Source organism: Benincasa hispida, chromosome 3 (genome assembly GCF_009727055.1).
Source record: "Benincasa hispida cultivar B227 chromosome 3, ASM972705v1, whole genome shotgun sequence".
Taxonomy (NCBI): Eukaryota; Viridiplantae; Streptophyta; class Magnoliopsida; order Cucurbitales; family Cucurbitaceae; genus Benincasa; species Benincasa hispida.
The window spans coordinates 5,860,441-5,880,398 of NC_052351.1; the positions used below are offsets into that span (position 1 = coordinate 5,860,441).

The following is a 19,958-nucleotide window of genomic DNA, read 5'->3' on the forward strand; positions in this document are numbered from 1 at the left end:
AAATAAACATTAAGCAGTTAATTTAAGGAACAAATATTACAATTAATTTCATGTAATAAAATATAGCAAAAAATTAATTGCAAAATTAAAGTAGAAGAGTGATAGAAAAATTAACACCGAAAATTTTATAGTGGTTCAACATAATCGGCCTATGTCCATTTTTCAAGCTCATCTTGGGTACTTCACTAGAAGTCTTTGGCTCTTTCCATGACTTAGAGTCGAATCGCTACAACGTTTTTTTTCCGGGTGCAAGAACAAACCTAATATTTTCCATGGTTGAGGATCAAACCTTTACAACGACTTTTTTTTCGGGATCAAGAGCCACTCTTATAAAATAAAAAGTACACTTAACAAACTCTCTACAATAGTGGATTTATAAATTTTAGCTCACAACAAATTAATCCGCACAATACATAAGATATCTCTCTCAAGAATTAGATGAAAAGAAGAAAATTAAAGTTTAGAGAGAGAACAACAATTGTGACTTTGAGTTATGGAGGAAGTAGAAAATCATTGTTAAAATTTGGAGAAGATGAAGTGTTTTTTAAAAAAATGAGGAAAGTTGGTCAAAATCATATTCAAATTGGGTCATTGGATGTTGGTAAAAAAAAAAATTTGAATGGTAGAGATTTAAACTCAACTAACTATTAGACACATACAAAATATATATATATACATACATACATATATATATATATATATATATATGTCTTTTTAAAATCATTTCTTTTAAAAACCAACAAAAAGCAAATGTCATTATGTGTCAAAAACTAATCGTTATACACAAATATAAAATAATATTAAATTTATTTTCTTTTTAAAATCAATCCAAAAACCAAAAGCCCACACCATGTATCACTCCTCCATTGGTCCAAGTAGCACATTTCAATCGGTCTTCTTTGATGAGAAAAAAATATGGCACATCATCAGTTTGAGATTTTTCTATTAAGCTTGTTTTGCCTATATCTTCTTCGTTTAAACTCCAATTTAGATGATTCAAATTGTATCGGAATCATTGTTTCGAGCTCTGCGCAATACTTCACACTCAAATTGTCAACAAATAAAAGTAGGTTTATCACTATTAAAATATTAATTAATTATAATTAAATAATTAATTAAGGTTAAAGGCGAAAAAACTAACGCAATTAAATATCTTAATGTAATTGCATCCACCATTGGAGAATATGTCTCCTCATAATCAATACTAGATCTTTGTGAAAAACCTTGTACAACGAGTGTTGTTTTATATCTTGTGCCCACATTATTTTCCTTTCTTTTCCTCACAAATACCCATTTGTATCCCACAGGTTTGACACTTTCTGGTGTTCGGACTACTGATCTAAAAATCTGGTGCTTTGAAAGTGAGTTTAATTCTACCTCAATTGTTTCTTTCCCCTGAAGTCAATATTTTCTATGTCGACATTCTACAATAATTTTTGGTTCAGGATCCTCACTTTCAGATATAATATCAAAAGCAACATTATACGCAAAAATGTTGTCAATAACTACATTAGTTCAGTTATATCTTTTTCCTGTTATGACATAGTTTATTGAAATCTCATCATTATTTTTAGATACTTCACATTCCCCACTAGTCATGTCAAGGACCCGACCCCACGGAAAATTTTGCCAACCCTAGCGTACAAGTGACGCTGCATGCAAAATAGCATGTCTCCATACAGATATAGGAAACTTAGCTCTCATAAGCAATGGTTTAGCAATTAACTGCAAACGTTTTATGAATGATCCTGCTAAATCATTTTGTGTATGAACATGAGCTATAAGATGTTTAACAATTATCCTAATTGACATACAATAATTATAAAAAGCTTGGGATGTAAATTCACTAACATTATCAAGAAGAATGATCTTAATTATATAATCAGGAAATTGTGCTCTTAACTTAATATTTGAGCAAATAATCTTGTAAATGCAAGATTTCGACTTGATAATATGCACACATGTGACCATCTGCTGGATGCATCTATTAATACCATGAACTTGTTCTAAAAATGTAGATAATTCAGTCCATACTTTAGCTAGTGAGGGACTATTTATCAATTTTCTTTGAGAGCAAACATCACATTATAATTCATTATATTGAAGATTCTTCTGGCTCTTCAATGGATGTCCATTTGAATCCTCAATAATTCTTCTAATCATTATAGACCTTGCATGACCTAATCTATCATGTCGAATTGTAAATATGTCTAGATTCATGAACTTCAAGTTCATTGTTGCGTATGTTTCAATTACTTATATATGAGTATAATATAATCTATAAGATAAAGCAGATAACTCTTTCAATATATGTTTTTCATATGAGATAGTAGATATGATATAAAGATACTTCATATTATTCTTTCTATCAGTCTCAATATGATAAACAATGCAACATATATCTTTAAAACTAAGTAGGTTTCTCTTTGATTGACTAGAAAACAATGCATTGTCAATTGTAAATTTTGTTCCTCTATGCAAAATAATATTTGTTTTTCCAAAGTCTTCAATTAGGTTTTCAAAACCTGATATCGTATTGATTTTTACTTCCAACATTGTCAATTTGGAAAAATATTTTCAACTTGTAAATATTGTATGTGTAGTTGTACTGTCTGCTAGACATAAATATTCTTTACTCATCTTTGAGTCACTTAACATATGAAATGATCCAAGTTTCTTCATTAAAAGAAAATAATTATACTAAGAAAGCAACGTTTGGAATATACAAAGGTTAACATCTACTAAGAGAAGGAAAAAAAACATGGAGATGAATAAAAAAATATTAAATCTAGATATTTTCAAAGTAAAAAGAAACATTTGATGTTCTATCAATTCTGCCGATTTTCGCTTCAGGTGTTCAAAGAAGTCCGCCACATCAAAATTTGTCATATGGGATGAGTAAAATATGTCATTATCCTGGTATGCAAATTTTCTTCCACATTTTTCTCTTTTTCCTTCAAGGAGGCTTAATAGAGATCAATTACGTGTTTTGACGTATGACAAGTACGTTATTAATGCTCAATCATTTTGCATTAGAAGCATTTATCTTCAACACTTTTTAAACTTTTATCTTGTGGAGTTTTTCATTTTTTATCATTATTTTGTGTGGTTCTTTTGAAATTTGAATGACTATAATGACCACTAGAAAAATAATAATTATTTTTTCCTCTGCCACAGTCACGATCTCGACCGCGACCACGACTTCAACCACGATTATTAACATTCACAACATTCACTTCAAGAAATGAGGTTGGTTCCAATTGGTTGAGATTAACAATTTTTCATCGATAACTCGTTTTTTTTTTTTGGCCACGAGAAGACATGAAATTAGTTAGAATACTTTTTAAAACCTTTCTGTCGATGTTGCTATTGCATGAGCATATCCAAAATGTAGAGAAATGTCACTACAAGAAAATTAATTTTCATGACAAAATTTTAGCGAAACAAAAATTTCTATTGCTAAGAACTATGTTATAGCAACACATTAAAAATATATCTCAGAATATCATTTTTAAAAATGAAATTTACATTAGCGTCACTAAAACAATTTGTAACGTACTAACCAGCGCCACTAAATGTTAAAAACTTTTACCCACTTATTTACCTTGTCGCTTGAAGTAACAATATTTCAGAAGAAAATTAAGTGAAATTTTTAGACCTCTCTAAAAGTCTCTCTTGATTTTCCCCTCTTTTTTTGTTTTTCCCTCCCATCTTTCCCCCATTTCAATTTCCCCAAACCCTTTCCCCTTTGGCATCCATCTTTCTATTTCCTCGAATAATGTATCGTGTTATTTCGTCAATTCACTCTTCTGACATCCATCTCTCTTCTTAACGATTATCTTCTCTAACGTTCTTTCAATCTTCACATCCCCCACAGTTTCAAAGGTTTCTCTTTTCGGCATCTCTAAAAATCATCAATCGGTGAGTTTTTTCTCTCCTTGTCTATTTTCCCCTCCTTGTCTATTTTCCCCCTCTCCTATTCACCATCTTTGCCCTCTCAATTTATAAAAAATTCTCTTAAGAATATCAAAAGTCAATTCTGATGGATGAGGGTAGGATTTTGGGTAAGTGAAGTTACTTTACTTATATTCAACCAAAAACAAAATTTCCAAAAGATTCACGAATTTTTTAACTCAATTAACCCACAATCTAAGTATATATTCCAGCACATTATGGAAAAATGGAAATGCCACTCAAGAAGAATATCAACTATCAGTTAGAAAAGTTTAGAAATATGCAAATTCCATATATTTTGTAGAAATAAGAGATGAAAAACTACCGGATGTTAATGCATTTTTTCAACCCACAAAGTAGTGAAAGAAGCCATAGTTGGAAATGGCCAGTAAGAAGATAACTATATATAATGGTGTTCTTTCTTATGGATTAAAGTCGAAACTTTCCAGCAAAGATGGAATTGCCATTTATGTTTAATACACAAAAAAGAGAGACATGTTAAGAATTAGAAATCCTTTTATATTTGTATAATAATTTTGAGGGATAATTAGTAGGAGGAAAAAGAAAGAAAACACTTGCATTACAAAATTTATAGTGATAAAGTCTGTTGATCCTTTTAATGATTTGGATTAATATATTTATTGTGATTATTTAAGAGAATTCAAACCACTTTCCATAAGCATTTAAGCCCTTTTGGTGAAGTTTATTATGTAAAAACTCTTAGGTCCCCAATGAAGAGAAATAGCAAATAGCTGTCTGAAATGATGCCGTGTTGATTGTCCGCAACTCCCATTTTCATGGGTTCTTGAGGTTTAATCAATCTTGAAGACATTTCTGTTTCTTTTTATAGATTTATGAATGGATTTAGGGGTGATTTGAATGGCTAAATGAGGGTTGAGAAATTGTTTTGATTTCATTTATATTTTCCTATGAGAAGTTTTGCTTAAATTGAGGCTTGTCAATGATTAGTTGGTGTAATCTTCTGAGCTAGTTCTTCATTTTATCTATAAAAATGATCTCTTTATATTTTTGGAAGCTTTGTTTTCTTTGTACAATTTAGGTATTAAGCTCGTCATACCCTTAAGGAGTTTGAATATAATTTCGAGCTAGATTAATGTATTTTAAGATCGGCCCAAACATTTGGTTAAGATTACTGAACTAAGTTTGATCTCTACAACTATATTTTTGTTGTCCAGAAAATCTTGCAATTGTTTTGGGAGTACAATAAATAAGTGGAGTTCAAACTAACAAGATGTGTTCCTTTAAAAGGTAATATTATAAGACATTATTCTTAAAATCTAATTTATTCTTAAGTGTTAGATTAGAATATGTGTTGTAGTGCTTTGACTATCCTGCAATTATGATAGGCATAACTTAGTTATTGTTTATGTTTCCATTAAGTTGTTATGATTTCTATTATTAGCTGAGAAAAGATTTATAGTTAATTAGTTTTAGTCATTCTTTATTAGGTAGAAACTCTCTAGATCCTTGCAAACTCAATTAATGAGCTATAAAGTAGTTTATAATCTTGGGAAACTCTTTTTGTAGTTCAAGACTAGCTAGTTCAATGTTTGAATTAATTTGGAAGATTATAGTTAAGGTAAGAATCTCCCTTGAAAATTATTGTAATTTAATTAAGATTATATGGACTAAGTTCTCTAAGCTATATCGGAAGAGAGGTGTGTTGAAACTGTAACGATTCGACCTTTTGAGTACTCTGATAACGGTCGTTACTCATAATTACACATTTACATTTAAAGCATTTTGACCATTGAGGAAAATAAATTTCATTAAAATAATAAAGACAGTTTTCCAAAATAAATAACAAATAAGTAAAATCTTTGTTCGAAGTCCCTAAAATAATGAAGAAAAAATAACTTAAACAGATAAATTTTGACCAACATCAAGTTTCAAATAAAAACTTTTAAATGACTTGAAAACGTAAACTGAGCGGAAGCCATTTATATGTCCCATATGGCACGGTCATAGGTCTTTCTCGTCATCCACCGATTCGTTCCTATCATTACCTGAAAAACATAAATTAAGAAAGGTTGAGTATAAAATACTCAGTAAGTGATCCCACTACCGGGACCAGGCTATGCATCCACGAGCAAAGAAAAATAACCCGTGGCTCATATAGCTACATCGGTTTTTGACAATCAAAGGAAAACCAAAAGACGTACTATCTTACCTTAAAATGTATGTCTAGCGGCCCGTAGGCACACCGTCATGATAACATGAACGTGAACCCATCGACTCATGCATGTCTAGCGGTCTGTAGGCACACCGTCAAACATGATAATAACATGAACGTAAACCTGTCGGTTCATGCATGTCTAGTGGCCCGTAGGCACACCGTCAAACATGATAATAATATGAATGTAAACCTATCAGTTCACGCATGTCTAGCAGCCCGTGCACACCGTCAAATATGATAATAACATGAACGAAAACCTGTCGGTTCATGCATGTCTAGCGGCCCCTAGGCACACCGTCAAACATGATAATAACATGAACGTAAACCTGTCGGTTCACGCATGTCTAGTTGCCCGTAAGCATACCGTCAAATATGATAATAACATGAACGTAAACCTGTCAGTTCACGCTTGTCTAGCGGCCCGTAGGCAAACCATCAAACATGAAACTAGACCCGTAGGTCTTATGAAATAAAATATGCATCAAGGTGAGACAATAAACAGCTCTACTGGTCTATTCAGCATCACATACATAATATCAGTACTGATTAGAAATTTGAACATGCTCATAATATTTATAACTACCATGCAATAAGAAAAACATAATGACAAACAAAATCATGCTCCAGAGTCCACCAAGTAACTTTATAGGTCTAATCTAGGTCGGCTGGCACGAAGGAACCAATAATAATATCACTACCTCAACTTGATAAAAAGCACAAAACAAAATCTCCTTAGAACTTCTTTAGCACACTTGAATCAACCTAAAGTTGTGGCTTGGTCCAAGAAAAATTCCAAAACTTGATTCAATTAGCCAATCTGATCAAGAATTAAATCCAAAATCAATAACTTACGTTTTCCACTATTACTCTCAATCCAAAAGAATAACCAACCAACAACTTACCCCACCGATCTTTATCAATTTTCTGCAAAACAAAAAATGGTCTCTAGCTTGATGGTCAATGCCTCAAAACTTCCAAATCTGAATCTAAGTTTCACACCAAAGAGAGGTTACTGATTTAACCCAAAATCAAATGGGTGAATTTTACCTCCCAAATTATAAGGAAAATAAGTCTTACCAAGGTTTTTCTCAAGATTCCGACAAAGATCGGGCAAGTGGCGGCTGATGGTGCGTCAGCTCGTGGCTACCATAGATAGGCAGTGGGTGTTGCTATCAGACGACATAAATTGTTTAGGCTAACAGCTGGTAGCGAGGGTCTTGCATGAGGAGGGTTTGCGAGAGTAGGAGAGAAGCGGAATTTCTAGTTTTACAGATTTTATTCATCAGCAATTACGAACTAACTAGAGCTTCAAACATCAATCCAACCGTTCAAAATGAAACTCTATATGTCTCGAACAGACTGACCAAATTTGAATAGGATCCAACGGTTCAAACTACAGCAATTGACAGTTTTGTGAAAGCTGTCACTGAAAAATCGAATTGCTCTCTCCCCAATTTTTGGCCTCTTTTCACTCATTTAATTTCGAAAAAATCTCAGTCATTTTATTATTTTTTTTCAAAATTTGAAAATATAAATAAAATATTTTTTCACATCTCAAAAATCTCCAAATATTCTATTAAATTTATAAATCAATTAACTTTTCAAATTATAGGCTTCAAAAACCAAAAATTAAATGACATAAGATCCATCAATTTGATACAAATTAAACCATTCTAAATATTTAAATAATTCAAAACCACATGAAATTAATTATCTCCTTAATTTATTTTTTTTAGTTGGCCCTAAAAACCAAAATCAAAGGGAAGAAAAATTCAATATTTTCAAGATAATCAGTTCAAATATTTAATCAATTAAATTCAATTTAACCAATAAAAGTTTTTCAATTATTTCAAGTTAATCTCAATTTTCCAAATGAAAGGAAAATTTTAAACTCAATAATTTTAGATAGTTAACTTAAATTTTCCTAAAATTGGGGATGTTACAGAAATTATGACTAATTTTAATTGCTTTATAATTGTTCCTAACACTTGAAGCTTTGGATTCCTAGAATTATAATTGTCCCAAATCATTTTTGGTAAGTTTTCCAGGTGAATTTTTTGTTAAGTTTGTTTATGGTTTCCACTAAGTTGTATGTGTTTATAAGTTTTTTCTGTTTATATTTATATATTTTGCGGAATTCTAGTTATTAAGTTGAGGAGAATCATTAACTTGTTGAGTTTATGTTGAATAGTTTATGTGTGCCTTTGTGTTTATGTTTATGCATTTTGCCGAATGAATTTGAGATTTATTAGTCTTTCCTCTTAGTTTGAAAACATTCAGGATGGAAGTTGGAAGATGCTTGAGTTCAAGTTGGGTGTGATGATGTCGACAACTTCATTAGAAAAAAGCTAGGTGCGGTGAAACTAATGGTAGGATTTCTTGAAGTATTTAAGCTGAAAAAGACAATTATTTAAGCTCAACAAGTAATTTTAAAGTTTTAGAGTTTTGTACATATTATAGTTACCAATTTTATTGATCTTTGTAAGTTGACTATAGCTTGTGGAGGGACGAATAATTAGATTACCTTTATTGAAGTGAAAGAGTTAATTCCCAAGTTCTCGGATACTTACGTATGCTGCAAAACATATTTGTAATGATCATTGATCCACATTTAGCAACAATCTTATATGTTGCTAAAACTTAACTTTTAGAGACGAATTTTCAACGTCACTATATAACATAAATAGCGACAAAACATGTGTTGCTAAAAGTAAGCTTTTAGTAATGCGTTTGCATCAGTAAAAGTCATGTTTTAGTGGCGCATAGTGAGTATGTCACTAAAACTTTCGACTACGTGGCTTCTGCGACATTCATTAAAAGTTGAAAGCTATTTTTTTTTCTTTTAGCAATGCGTTTTACCCGTCATTGAAAGCTATTTTTCTTGTAGTGTGTCTTCTTTAACATATTGATTTAAAATTTTGGAGCCTTAAATGCATCCATTTATGATGAGCTTTAGGAAGAAAAAATGTTTTCTGATAGTCGCATGTTTATGGCATCCAGGTGTATTTTGGCATTAAGCACTATTGACAGATAATTATTACCATTAATATAAAATGCTACAAATTCTAATTTTGTAACAACATTTTTCATAGTAACATTATTACAAAATATTATATTTATATTATAAATTTAATATATATCAAATATGTAAAACAACATTTAATTTATTAATTATAACGAAGAGAGAGAAAAACCAACATATCTTTAAGACCAACATTTAGCGAGGAAAATGATAAAAGCTCGTGCTGATAATGTGTTCTAAATTTGAGGAGCATAACGATACACAATGAGAACACGAATATGGAGAAAATATAATATAATAAAATAAATAAATATTAAAATAAATTAAATATAATATATAAAAAAATTAAATTAACAAAATATGAAATAAAAAATTTCTCTAAAATCTCCACTCTCTCCAATTTTTATGCATTTTGCCCAATGTGTGTGTTCCAAAACCTACAAAATACCACTATTTATCGATAATTTTGCCAGTAAAAGGTAGATTACATGGACTAATAATGTGTAATGTTGAGACATATGAACAACAATTTGAAAAATGAAGGTATGACACATGGTCAATAGACATTAAGCATGAACATCTAATTGACATCTATTATCATAATAGTTTCAAATTTTAATTTGTACGAGATCTTAAATTTTAATTTGCTAAAAAAATATATTTTAAATTTAATTTTTTTAACAAAGTTATTAAATTTTTAATTTTATGTCCAATAAATTTTATTATATATATTTTTTGCGAGCAATAAACACTACAACAAGGGTGAGAATCTATGATTATGAAAAATTGTCGTAACCATATCATGACTTTTTTTAGTTTTTGGATTGATCATCAAGAAGCAATAATATTCAGGATAGTTAAAAAAAAAAAAAAAAAACTATCCAACTATCAAAGTGAGATGTATTTTAAAAAATATATGAATAACAATAATTATTTGGGTTATTTTCAAATATAGGAAAATGAACCAAAATATTTATAAATAATAGCAAAATATCACATTGTGATAGACAACGATAGACTACTATCTATGTCTATCATGACACATATAGATACAAATAATAGTTTATCACTATCTATCGCAGTCTATCACAGTGATATTTTGCTGTTAATTGTAAATATTTTAGCAGTTTTATCATTTAAAATAATTTCTCCCAATTTTATATTTTCTTAAATCTCTTTCCATTGGTAATATATATTTAGAATTATTAATTAGTTTTTAAAAATATTAATTAATTAACTAACTAATAGTAAAATAAGTTAATTTTTTCAATTAAACAACCTTGTAAACTTGTACTTCTAGTTTTAATTATTATTATAGTTATTTTTTAAAATTAAAACATTGTTTGATGATTTAAAATCAATTAGTTTATATCAACTATATATATATATAAGGCTTATAATTGACATTAGACAATTAGCTAGTTAACTCTTTAATAAACAAAACTACAGAAAAAAAAAAGAAAATAGATATTTAAATTAATTATCAATATTTTTTTAATAAAAAATGGATAATACAAATGGAAAATATAAAAAATTTAATTAATAATAAATATATTAAATTGGAGGGTTAAAATTAATTTAATAATTTAATGTAATAAAAATAGATTAACAAACAAAAATTAATTATTGAAATTAATTTTGATTAATTTTATATTTTATAATTGCATAAAATATAACACATTTCTAGACATCCTATTCCTATTTTCATACATAAGTCATCTTAGTATACTTTATTTCGAGGTATCTATAAAATCTTGAAGCAAATGACTATTAAGTCTAAGTTAAAAAGATTTGTTTTAGCACGTTAAGAATAATGAAGCAAAGTTCTTCAGTGTAATTGATGTTTTGTTACCATCATATATATTAATTTTGAGATAGAAAGAGAGTGAAAAATACATGGTTGAGAAAATGGTGATGTCATCATGAAAAGTTCATATTAGATAAATGACTGTGATAGAAGATTCTAACGCTGGATTTGACTTTTGTATCAATAATTTAATGTGATTAAATTGAAAATTGTAGTCACCCTAATACTTATATAATAAAGATTTGGAATAGAGTTAGGTTAGCCTAGGAGTTGAACAGTAGCTTAGCTTGAATGAATAATGGATATGCCCTCTTTACTCGCAAAGAAGAAGAACAGCTCCATCTATATCAACTGATAACAAAACCATATCTTTTTATTGATGCTATAGATTCATTACAAACCAGATTTATAAGCCAGGACCATTTTAAAGCCACATAAAGACTACAGTTGCAAATCCTTTTCAAACTAAAAACATGGGGAAATTTCTGATCCATAATTTTATGGTAACTTCTTTTAGAATATTCCTTTTTTTCTTTTTCTTTCTTTTTTTTTTGGGGGGGAATTCTTCCCATTCAAATGGATTATCGGGATATAATGCTAATTGTCATGGATAGATTTATCGAGATAGGCCAAGATTGAGAGTTGAGAAAAATAGGAAGCTTATAAATAGAGAGAGGCTCGAGTTCGCAAATCAAGGCCAATAAGACCCAATAGCCACCCATGACTTAAGTGGATTGATCGAGACCCATGAAAAAAACCTAGAGTGAGCTCAAAAAACTATAAAAAAGCCTAGAGAGAGCTCAGTAGGCCCTAAGAGAGTTTAGAGATAGCTAAGAGGGAAATAGTGGTAGTAGTACAAAGTCATAATGGACAATCCATAAAAGAATTAGTGAAAAACCAAGTTGATCAAGCCTTGGTTGTCGCTTGGGATGGTGAAGTTGTAGCCACCCAAAGTATAATGATTCAACATTTTATGGATTAATGAGATGTCACAATGAGATTAGGTTTGTTAATAATACCAATTCAGCCTAAGGAATCAGAATATCTTCGTCAAAGATACGTTAAAACCACTCTATATTATCTAGTTTGGACAATTTTTTCTTAGAATGAAATTTTATGGTTGATTTATTTTTTAGAATCAACATTAATAATTATTATTAATTTATTAATTTGAACATAATTCAAAGGTAATTTACATGTAATTATTTATTTGAAATCCAAAGTCGAAATAAAAATTATTGGTCTTTCTAATACAATAAATATGGGATGAGAATTGGGACTTCCAAGAGAGAGAAAAAAAAAAAAAAACTTTCATGCTCATTGATTTATGACCTTCCTTCGTCATAGTAATAATTGATTGATGACATACGACATTACACTTTTTAACATGTTTATAATTTATTTTTTTTTCTGTAACATTTAATTTTCATCAGATAAAGTTTCATTCTATAACAAAAGAAGAAAAACTTTCGAGTAACAAAAATGTAAAAGAGGTGTGAACTAGACTTTTCCCTGTGTAGTGGAACAAAACTTCATGTCAATCTTTCTCTTAAAAATGGTCCAACTTTTGTTTTTGGTAAAATCTACTTTACTTTGCTGATTAATTCAAATATCATTATAGAAAGTTATCATGCATACATTGAAATTGGCTATCAATTTGTTTGATCTCTATGATCTTGAGAATAAGATCATGATAACAATAAATGTAAACTAAATAATTAAATTAATAAGAACACACATAAGAATCAATCAAATGTGAAAAGTTTTCAAAAACATTAATGAGTTCCTCTATGAAAGCTCTAAATAATCAATCTTTATTATCTTGTCTTTTATCCCACTTTACTAAGCCTAATTAATTAAAAACATTAAACCCTTCTAATTAATTTATTTTTGTGGAGAAAACCATGAGATGTTTTAGTGATGCAAGATTGGATGGCTTCTTTAATTTGAATGAAAATGGTAATAATAAAGAGGAGTAACTTCATTGGAATTGGGAATTCCCTTGAATTTCAAAATCCGGAAAATGGAAAATGTCAAACAATCCCAACAACATAAGAAGACAAAACGCTTCACATTTCTTTCAAGTTAGGTCACCAAATAATTCAAATTTATGACCATATATTATATTGCATAATAATTTAATTTTACTTTTTAGAGTAAGCATAATATTTGGTTCTCAATTATTTAATACCCGTTCTATTTTTATTTTCTTACTCAATTGATAAAATGGAATAAATGATTTGCTTTTAATTTTGACACAATGTAATGTTGTTTGCCATTATTTGTTTCTTAATTTGGTTTTGAAGTAGTCAAGATGGTAATTAGTGATTAAACCAACCATTTATTCCAAAGAATCGAATCATTCAAATGTGATTGATCTAATAATAATTAAAATCATCAAAAAGAAAACAAGTTGTCAATAATTTTATAAATAATCATAGGAACTAATTAACCTTCCTCGAACCTGTAGAAGAATGGCAAGTTTTAGGTGTCCGTATTTGAGATAGATTAGTATCCTAATTAAGCTATGATATATATATATATATATCCACAAGCTAGCTTTTATACTAAAGGCCTTGTACACTTGAAATCCATTACATGATATATAAACCATGAAGCACAGATACTTCATGTGAAGCAAAAAATCAGTATCAAACACGTATCAGATACTGATTTTTTTAGATACTTCCCAGATACGTATTTGACACGTGATTTGATATATCTATTTCTATGCGTACTTTTTTTTTAAGAAAAAAGACAAGTAACTCATTTAATCTTTCCCAATCTAAAATCAGGCAACCTATTTAAAAAGTTCACTACTCGAGTCCAAAACTAAAGGAAAAAAAAATTGATCAAATCCTAGACTAGAATCATCAAATCTCCATCTTCACATTTGAGTCCCTACAAAGTCTACCAAAATATAAACCATTTGGATATCTTAACAATAAGTTCTTCGTTTATCTTCATACTTCTCCCTCTAATCTTCTTCTTCTTCTTCTTCGCAATTTGAGTTACTTTTCTATTGCATTTTATTAACTATTGTACTTCAACATCTTAGATGTTGATTTTTTTTTATTGTATTTTAATGTTTGTATTCTATTTTGCTATTGTTATTAACTTGTATGCTAAGTTTATCTATATCATAGAGTTTTTTTTTTTTTTTTAAAGAAAAAGAAAATGTATCTTCAACATATCAATATTCTCGTTTTTAGGAAATATATATATTAAAAAATATATAAAAAAATGACGCATCCTTAGACGTATCCGTATCTTAGTTTTTTAGAAATTGATAAATTATCGTATCCGATCGTATCCATATCGTGTAGTCGTATCTGTATTTGTGCTTCATAGTATATAAATAATAGATATAAGTAAATAAATAACAACTCCTGAGCTTCCACATGAATTTTGATTTGAGTGTAGATTATATGAATGATATTGATGTATTTTGTTAGGCAAAAAAAAGTAGAACCCACATGCTAGCTAGCTGAAATTCATCTCATATCTCACTTAGCCAATTCTTATAGAGAACATATGGGAATAGCATTATGGTACTCAGACTAGCATGAATAATAATGCGATTTTGCAGAATTATGTAAAGAATAGTTGCACCTTCTTAGTGGGAAGAATTAATTTAGGGGCCCATTTAGTTCTATTTCCCCTCCAATTATTACCCTACGAAACAAGTGCATATAATAATATATAATTAGTCAATTGGGTAGGTGATTGAACCCATGCTCCTTTTTCCCAACTCACTCGTGTGGACTCAGATTTTTATGGATAAATCACGTTTCAATTCAAAAGGGTTGTAGATTAGATTAGAATATGTTTTATCTTTGTATTATATTCTTAATTAATAAAAGTCTAGTACCGATTGATGTTGTGTTTTAGTTGTAAAGCACATTATCGATCTAATTAAAAGCATTTTATAGCTGTTGGCACTTGAATTAAATCTTATCCGTGCTCGTGGTTGAGGCCTGAGCTTTACCTTAAGCCTATTTTTTCTAGTCTGATCTCATGTTTTGAGTTGACCTTCGTAAGAGGTCTTCATGAGTTTGGTGTAGAGCCTACCACGCTTTGATGCCTAAATTAGTATGTATTTTAGCCAACCACATTAGAAATAAGGTCAAAACTCTCTTTTAGAGATTACTTTCTCTCTCTCTCTTAGAATCGTCGAATGAGACTATTTGTAAGTCCTTCTATTGACACTCGCTTCAAGTAAAGTGTAATGACAGTGATGTTAGAGTTGTTTCCTCCTGGCAAGGTGCCTAATTGAACTGTTCCCCTATGTCTCCTCCTATGGATTTGGGACCGCTCGTGTACTTTGGGCAACCCTCAACCATAGTCGAAGTAGATAATTTTTTTTTTTTGGGGGTTAATAAGCCCTTTTTTTTTTCTTTTTTTTTCTTTTTTAAAAAAATCAGTTTATATATATTTAAAAAAATGCAGCAGGTAGCGAAATGAATGAATGAAATATAGGTGTGCCTGTGGTTGGATGGCATGTAAATGTGCGATGGTAACGCAAGAATTTTGATAAGAATTGTTAATGGAATTTGGGGAGGTTGAAATCATAGGAGTGTGGGGTTGCTACATTACTATATTCAGCATACCTTTAATTATTCTCTTAGAAATTTATTAGGTTTTTGTTGCTATTGGAAGTTGGGAGTTCTTAATTGTTTTGCCTTTTTACACACTTCCACACGAAACCAATAAATAGGCTAACCTTTGGTTTTATTATACAGATACGTGCGCAAACAGAAAAAAAATAAAAATAAAAAAAAGTCTTTTTTTCTTTTTCTTTAATTAATAAAAAACATTGGAATGTATAATAATTTCTTGATAAGAAGAGAGCAAAAAAGTTTCTGAAGAAATGGAGTAAATGCATGATTTTTTTTAAGATATCATTTCATTCTTTCTCCAACGTCACATTACATAACATATTGACATTATATTGCCCAAAGTCCAAAAAAATAAAAATAAAAAAAGATCTCACCTTTTTTCTATTTCCTGCCTTTAATTTATTTCCAACTCTCAAGACAGTAATAAAAACTGTGAAAAACATAGGGGAAAAACCGTAGCCTCCATATTGTAAAGGAAAAAAGTCCAAAGTTTAGGTAGGAATACATTGAAAAAAAGGTGGGATATAGGTATTAGACCCCACATATTTTGTTTCAATATCAAATCTATCCCATTCATTATTAAAAATTATTCAATCACACCGTTAATATTGTCTCTTAATAATATAAATTTTAAACAAATTGTACTCTCGAGTAACTTATAAGGTCTATGAATAAACTACAATAACATTTGAATAAAAAGGATGCCGAAGATATGAAAAATATAGTTAAAGAAATAATTGATATAACTACTATCTACACAAAAAATATGCATTTTTTCTTTATAGTGTATTTGGTTTTAGTCATTTTAAATTGAGTGATCTCATAATTTTTTAAGTCTCCATTCACATAATTTAAGACGAGTAGAAAACGTGATCGGTTATAAGAAATGTCAGGATGGTCAAGTACAGATTTACTCGGAGTAACTTGCAGTAAATGTGTTATATACAATCTCCTTAAATAATTTCTGGGTCATTAGAGGAAGTTTTGTAGCTTTGAGGTACTAAGTCAATTAAGGAGAGAGAAAGAGAGATATATAGACAACTGTCAAAGGAGAGAGAGAGAGAGGGGGCCAGAATGAGAGAAAAATAGAGGAGTCACATGAATATTTCCAACAGTTTTTGTGGAAATTAAACTCCATTGGTTAGCATTATTGGATTATTATTACAACCACAAGTGGTGAGGGATCCAAAAAATTGGTCTCATAAAAAAATGTGCATGAATGAGAAAGTCCAAGAATATATATCTCATGGTATATATCTAATTCCAATATTAAAAGCAAACATATTTCCAAGTAACTTTTAGTTTTAGATATATCAAAATATACTCTCTCTTTCTCTCTCTCTTTCTTTATATGAAGATCATCAGTTCCAGCAATCAACTTGGAATTGAGTTCATGTGTTGATCCTTTGAAGAGGAAAATCAGCTTTTCAGATCCACCCTCACTTCAACAAGTTCCTTCTTTTCCCTCGAGAATCGGTTCAAACATTGAATCTTCAATCATTACCTACCAGAGAAAGATCATTTCTTCACATATTCATCAGGATATGAAGGAACCTCATCATCTTCAATTAATGGTTTGTATTTTTTTCTCATGAAAAATGAAGATCAAAACTTTTATACATATATATGTTTCTTTATTATTCCCTTTTTTTCTTCTCTCTCTCTTTCTGATTTTTTTTTTTTTTTTAATGAATTAGTCTTTCCAATTTGATGATCTTGAAAACGTACACACTCTCGATTGTTTGTATATGTATATATATTGAAAACTTCTATAAGTAGATTATTAAAAAAAATGATCAAATTTACCTTAAGATTTTAGGTTTAATGGAAGAAACCTAATTTATATGATGGCCCTTTTGCAATTTCCCTTTTGAGAATTAATTAGATTTTGGTTATAAAAATAATATACTACTCTTGTGTTCTCTATAACCCCACAACACTAGGGTATAGCTATTGAAATACCATATGTTTTTGTAATTAAAATATATATATGGCAGTTGATATAACACACAAAACAACTCATACCCATATTTTGATCTTGACTTAATTTCTTGTCACAGTATTGCAGCAACCTATTATTGAATTTTCGAGATCGACGAAAACGGAGTCGGAGCGATGAAAATGGAGCCGCTGAAGAAAAGTCAAATCCATTGATGTCATCAAGAAAATGGTCATTGTTTGATTTGAATGAAGAGGCGAGGGTTGAAGATGGTGATGACATGAGTATAATAGAAGAGGTTGAGAAAAACGAAGAAAGAAAATATGGAAGCACTTCAACAAATAATGAGAACAATAGTAATAATAATGGAAGAAGGACAGCAGTTAGGCAATATGTTAGATCAAAAGTGCCTCGCCTACGTTGGACTCCTGAGCTTCATCTCAATTTTGTGCATGCCGTTCAAAGGCTTGGTGGCCAAGAAAGTAATAATTCCTTATTCCTTTCTTTTTAAACTTAAATGTATTATTTCATTTTTCATCTTTCAACAACTTGTAAACTTAGTTAGTTAAAAAAAAAAAAGGGTCAGAACTTTAATTTGTTATAAACATTAAGTTATGATAGTAGAAGATTTTAATTTTATGGTTTGTTCAAATTGAGTTTAGGTTTATGATTTTTTATTAGAATTTTACTTTATATAATGAGTGATTTATACAAATGAATGGTAGGAGCAACACCCAAGTTGGTTCTTCAGCTGATGAATGTAAAAGGACTTAGCATTGCCCATGTTAAAAGCCATTTACAGGTACTGTCACATAATAATAATAATAATGTGATTAATTTTGGCTTTCCCAAACCCTAATTAATTAAGCACATATAACATATTGCTTTTTCAGATGTATCGAAGTAAGAAGCTTGACCAAACTGGGCAAGGTACAAATTAATTAGGTTTTCTATTTTCTATTATTTATTTATTTATTTTTACATGGAAGAATTATAATCGAACCTAAGATATATGTTTTATTTTTGGGATAATATAATAGTTATACGAGAAGCATGCGATGGGTTGAGGTTGATGCATGGAGGAGGGAGATACTACAATAACAATAACATGTTGGTCCAACAAACAACTCAACATTCTCGTTATTATCCACTCACAAGGCATCTCCAGACTCAATTTGGAGCTCTTACAACACTTTTACACTCTCACTCACCCTATCATCCCAGTCCTTTCAGGTATATATCACTCTCTAACACATTAAATTAATTTAGGATCGGTTTGAAATGACTTTCATTTTCAATTAACGTTAATCGGTATAATATGTGTGATATTTTGATTTTGATGCGAGTGGCAGGCAAGTTTTGGAGCAAAAGAGTAGATGGAGTAATTTGGGAGAAAGGGGATGGAAGAATATGAGAAGAATGAATAATAATAATAATGGTAGTGAGTTAAGTAGAGGAAATTATTATTGGGAAGAAGGGTGTGATGTTCAAATGAAGAAGAAAGAGAAGAGATTGATGTTGGATGAGCCAGAGCTGGAGCTAGGACTGAGGCATACAATTAACACAACTACTGAACAAATTACCACAGAGCTTTCCCTTTCTTAAATGCAATATATATATTTGTGTGATGTAATATATAAGGGTTGTGGTTAGAGAGACAGAATAGGGGTACACCATTTAGTTTTTTGGTTTAATTGTTCAGTGCTGATGAGAGATGAGAATAATGTGGTCTCTTATTGCAAAATCACCCACACCCATAATTGTAAGGAATAATAATTATAGGGCAGAAAGAAAAAAAAAAAGAAGTTTTTGGCAATTGTTGGTTTGAGTTTGAGGCCAATTTGGGCACATTCACATTCATTTCATAACCCAAACACACATTATCATTATATTGGAAAGTAGAACCTCTGATCATATAACTATAAAATTATGATGAATACACATACACTTACCTTTCTTCTTTCGCACTCGAATGCATATATTCTTTTTCACTTTATTAATATAATCTTCACACTTTCATTCTATACGTCATTGAACTGCTCATTCAACATCATCAACAATGGGATCTATATTCACTTTAACCATCACAGATTACTTGAGCCGAAAAATGCCTTTCACTTTTTGTTTATTTATTTATGTCGATATAACGGGTTAATGTTTGGGTCCCTGCAAAGTGGAGAGGCTGGATGTTTGCTTGTTTCTCCTCTGTCAATTATTCCATTCTTATTAATGGACGCTCTTGTGATCGTATACAGCCTTCTAGAGGTATTAGACAAGGTGATCTTTGTCTCCCTTCATTTTTGTCATAGCTATAAAGATCTTAGCAGAATTTTCCTCTCTTATCTATCTTGGAACCCCTCTTGTTGCTAAACCTACCTCCCAGGCCTTTTGGGAATCAGTTATTGAGAAAATACATAAGA

At 30.0% G+C, this 19,958-nt stretch overlaps 1 protein-coding gene across 1 annotated transcript; it reads left to right on the forward strand.

The window, feature by feature from the left end:
• Nucleotides 1-16,836: 16,836 nt before the first annotated feature.
• Nucleotides 16,837-19,354, forward strand: LOC120074313 (transcription factor HHO1-like). The gene is made up of 6 exons (XM_039027400.1): nt 16,837-17,173; nt 17,660-18,020; nt 18,264-18,340; nt 18,432-18,468; nt 18,579-18,771; nt 18,891-19,354. Exons 1-6 carry the CDS (start codon nt 17,144-17,146, stop codon nt 19,141-19,143), a joined length of 951 nt encoding a protein of 316 aa, XP_038883328.1. The 5' UTR covers nt 16,837-17,143; the 3' UTR covers nt 19,144-19,354.
• The last annotated feature ends 604 nt before the right edge of the window (nt 19,355-19,958 follow it).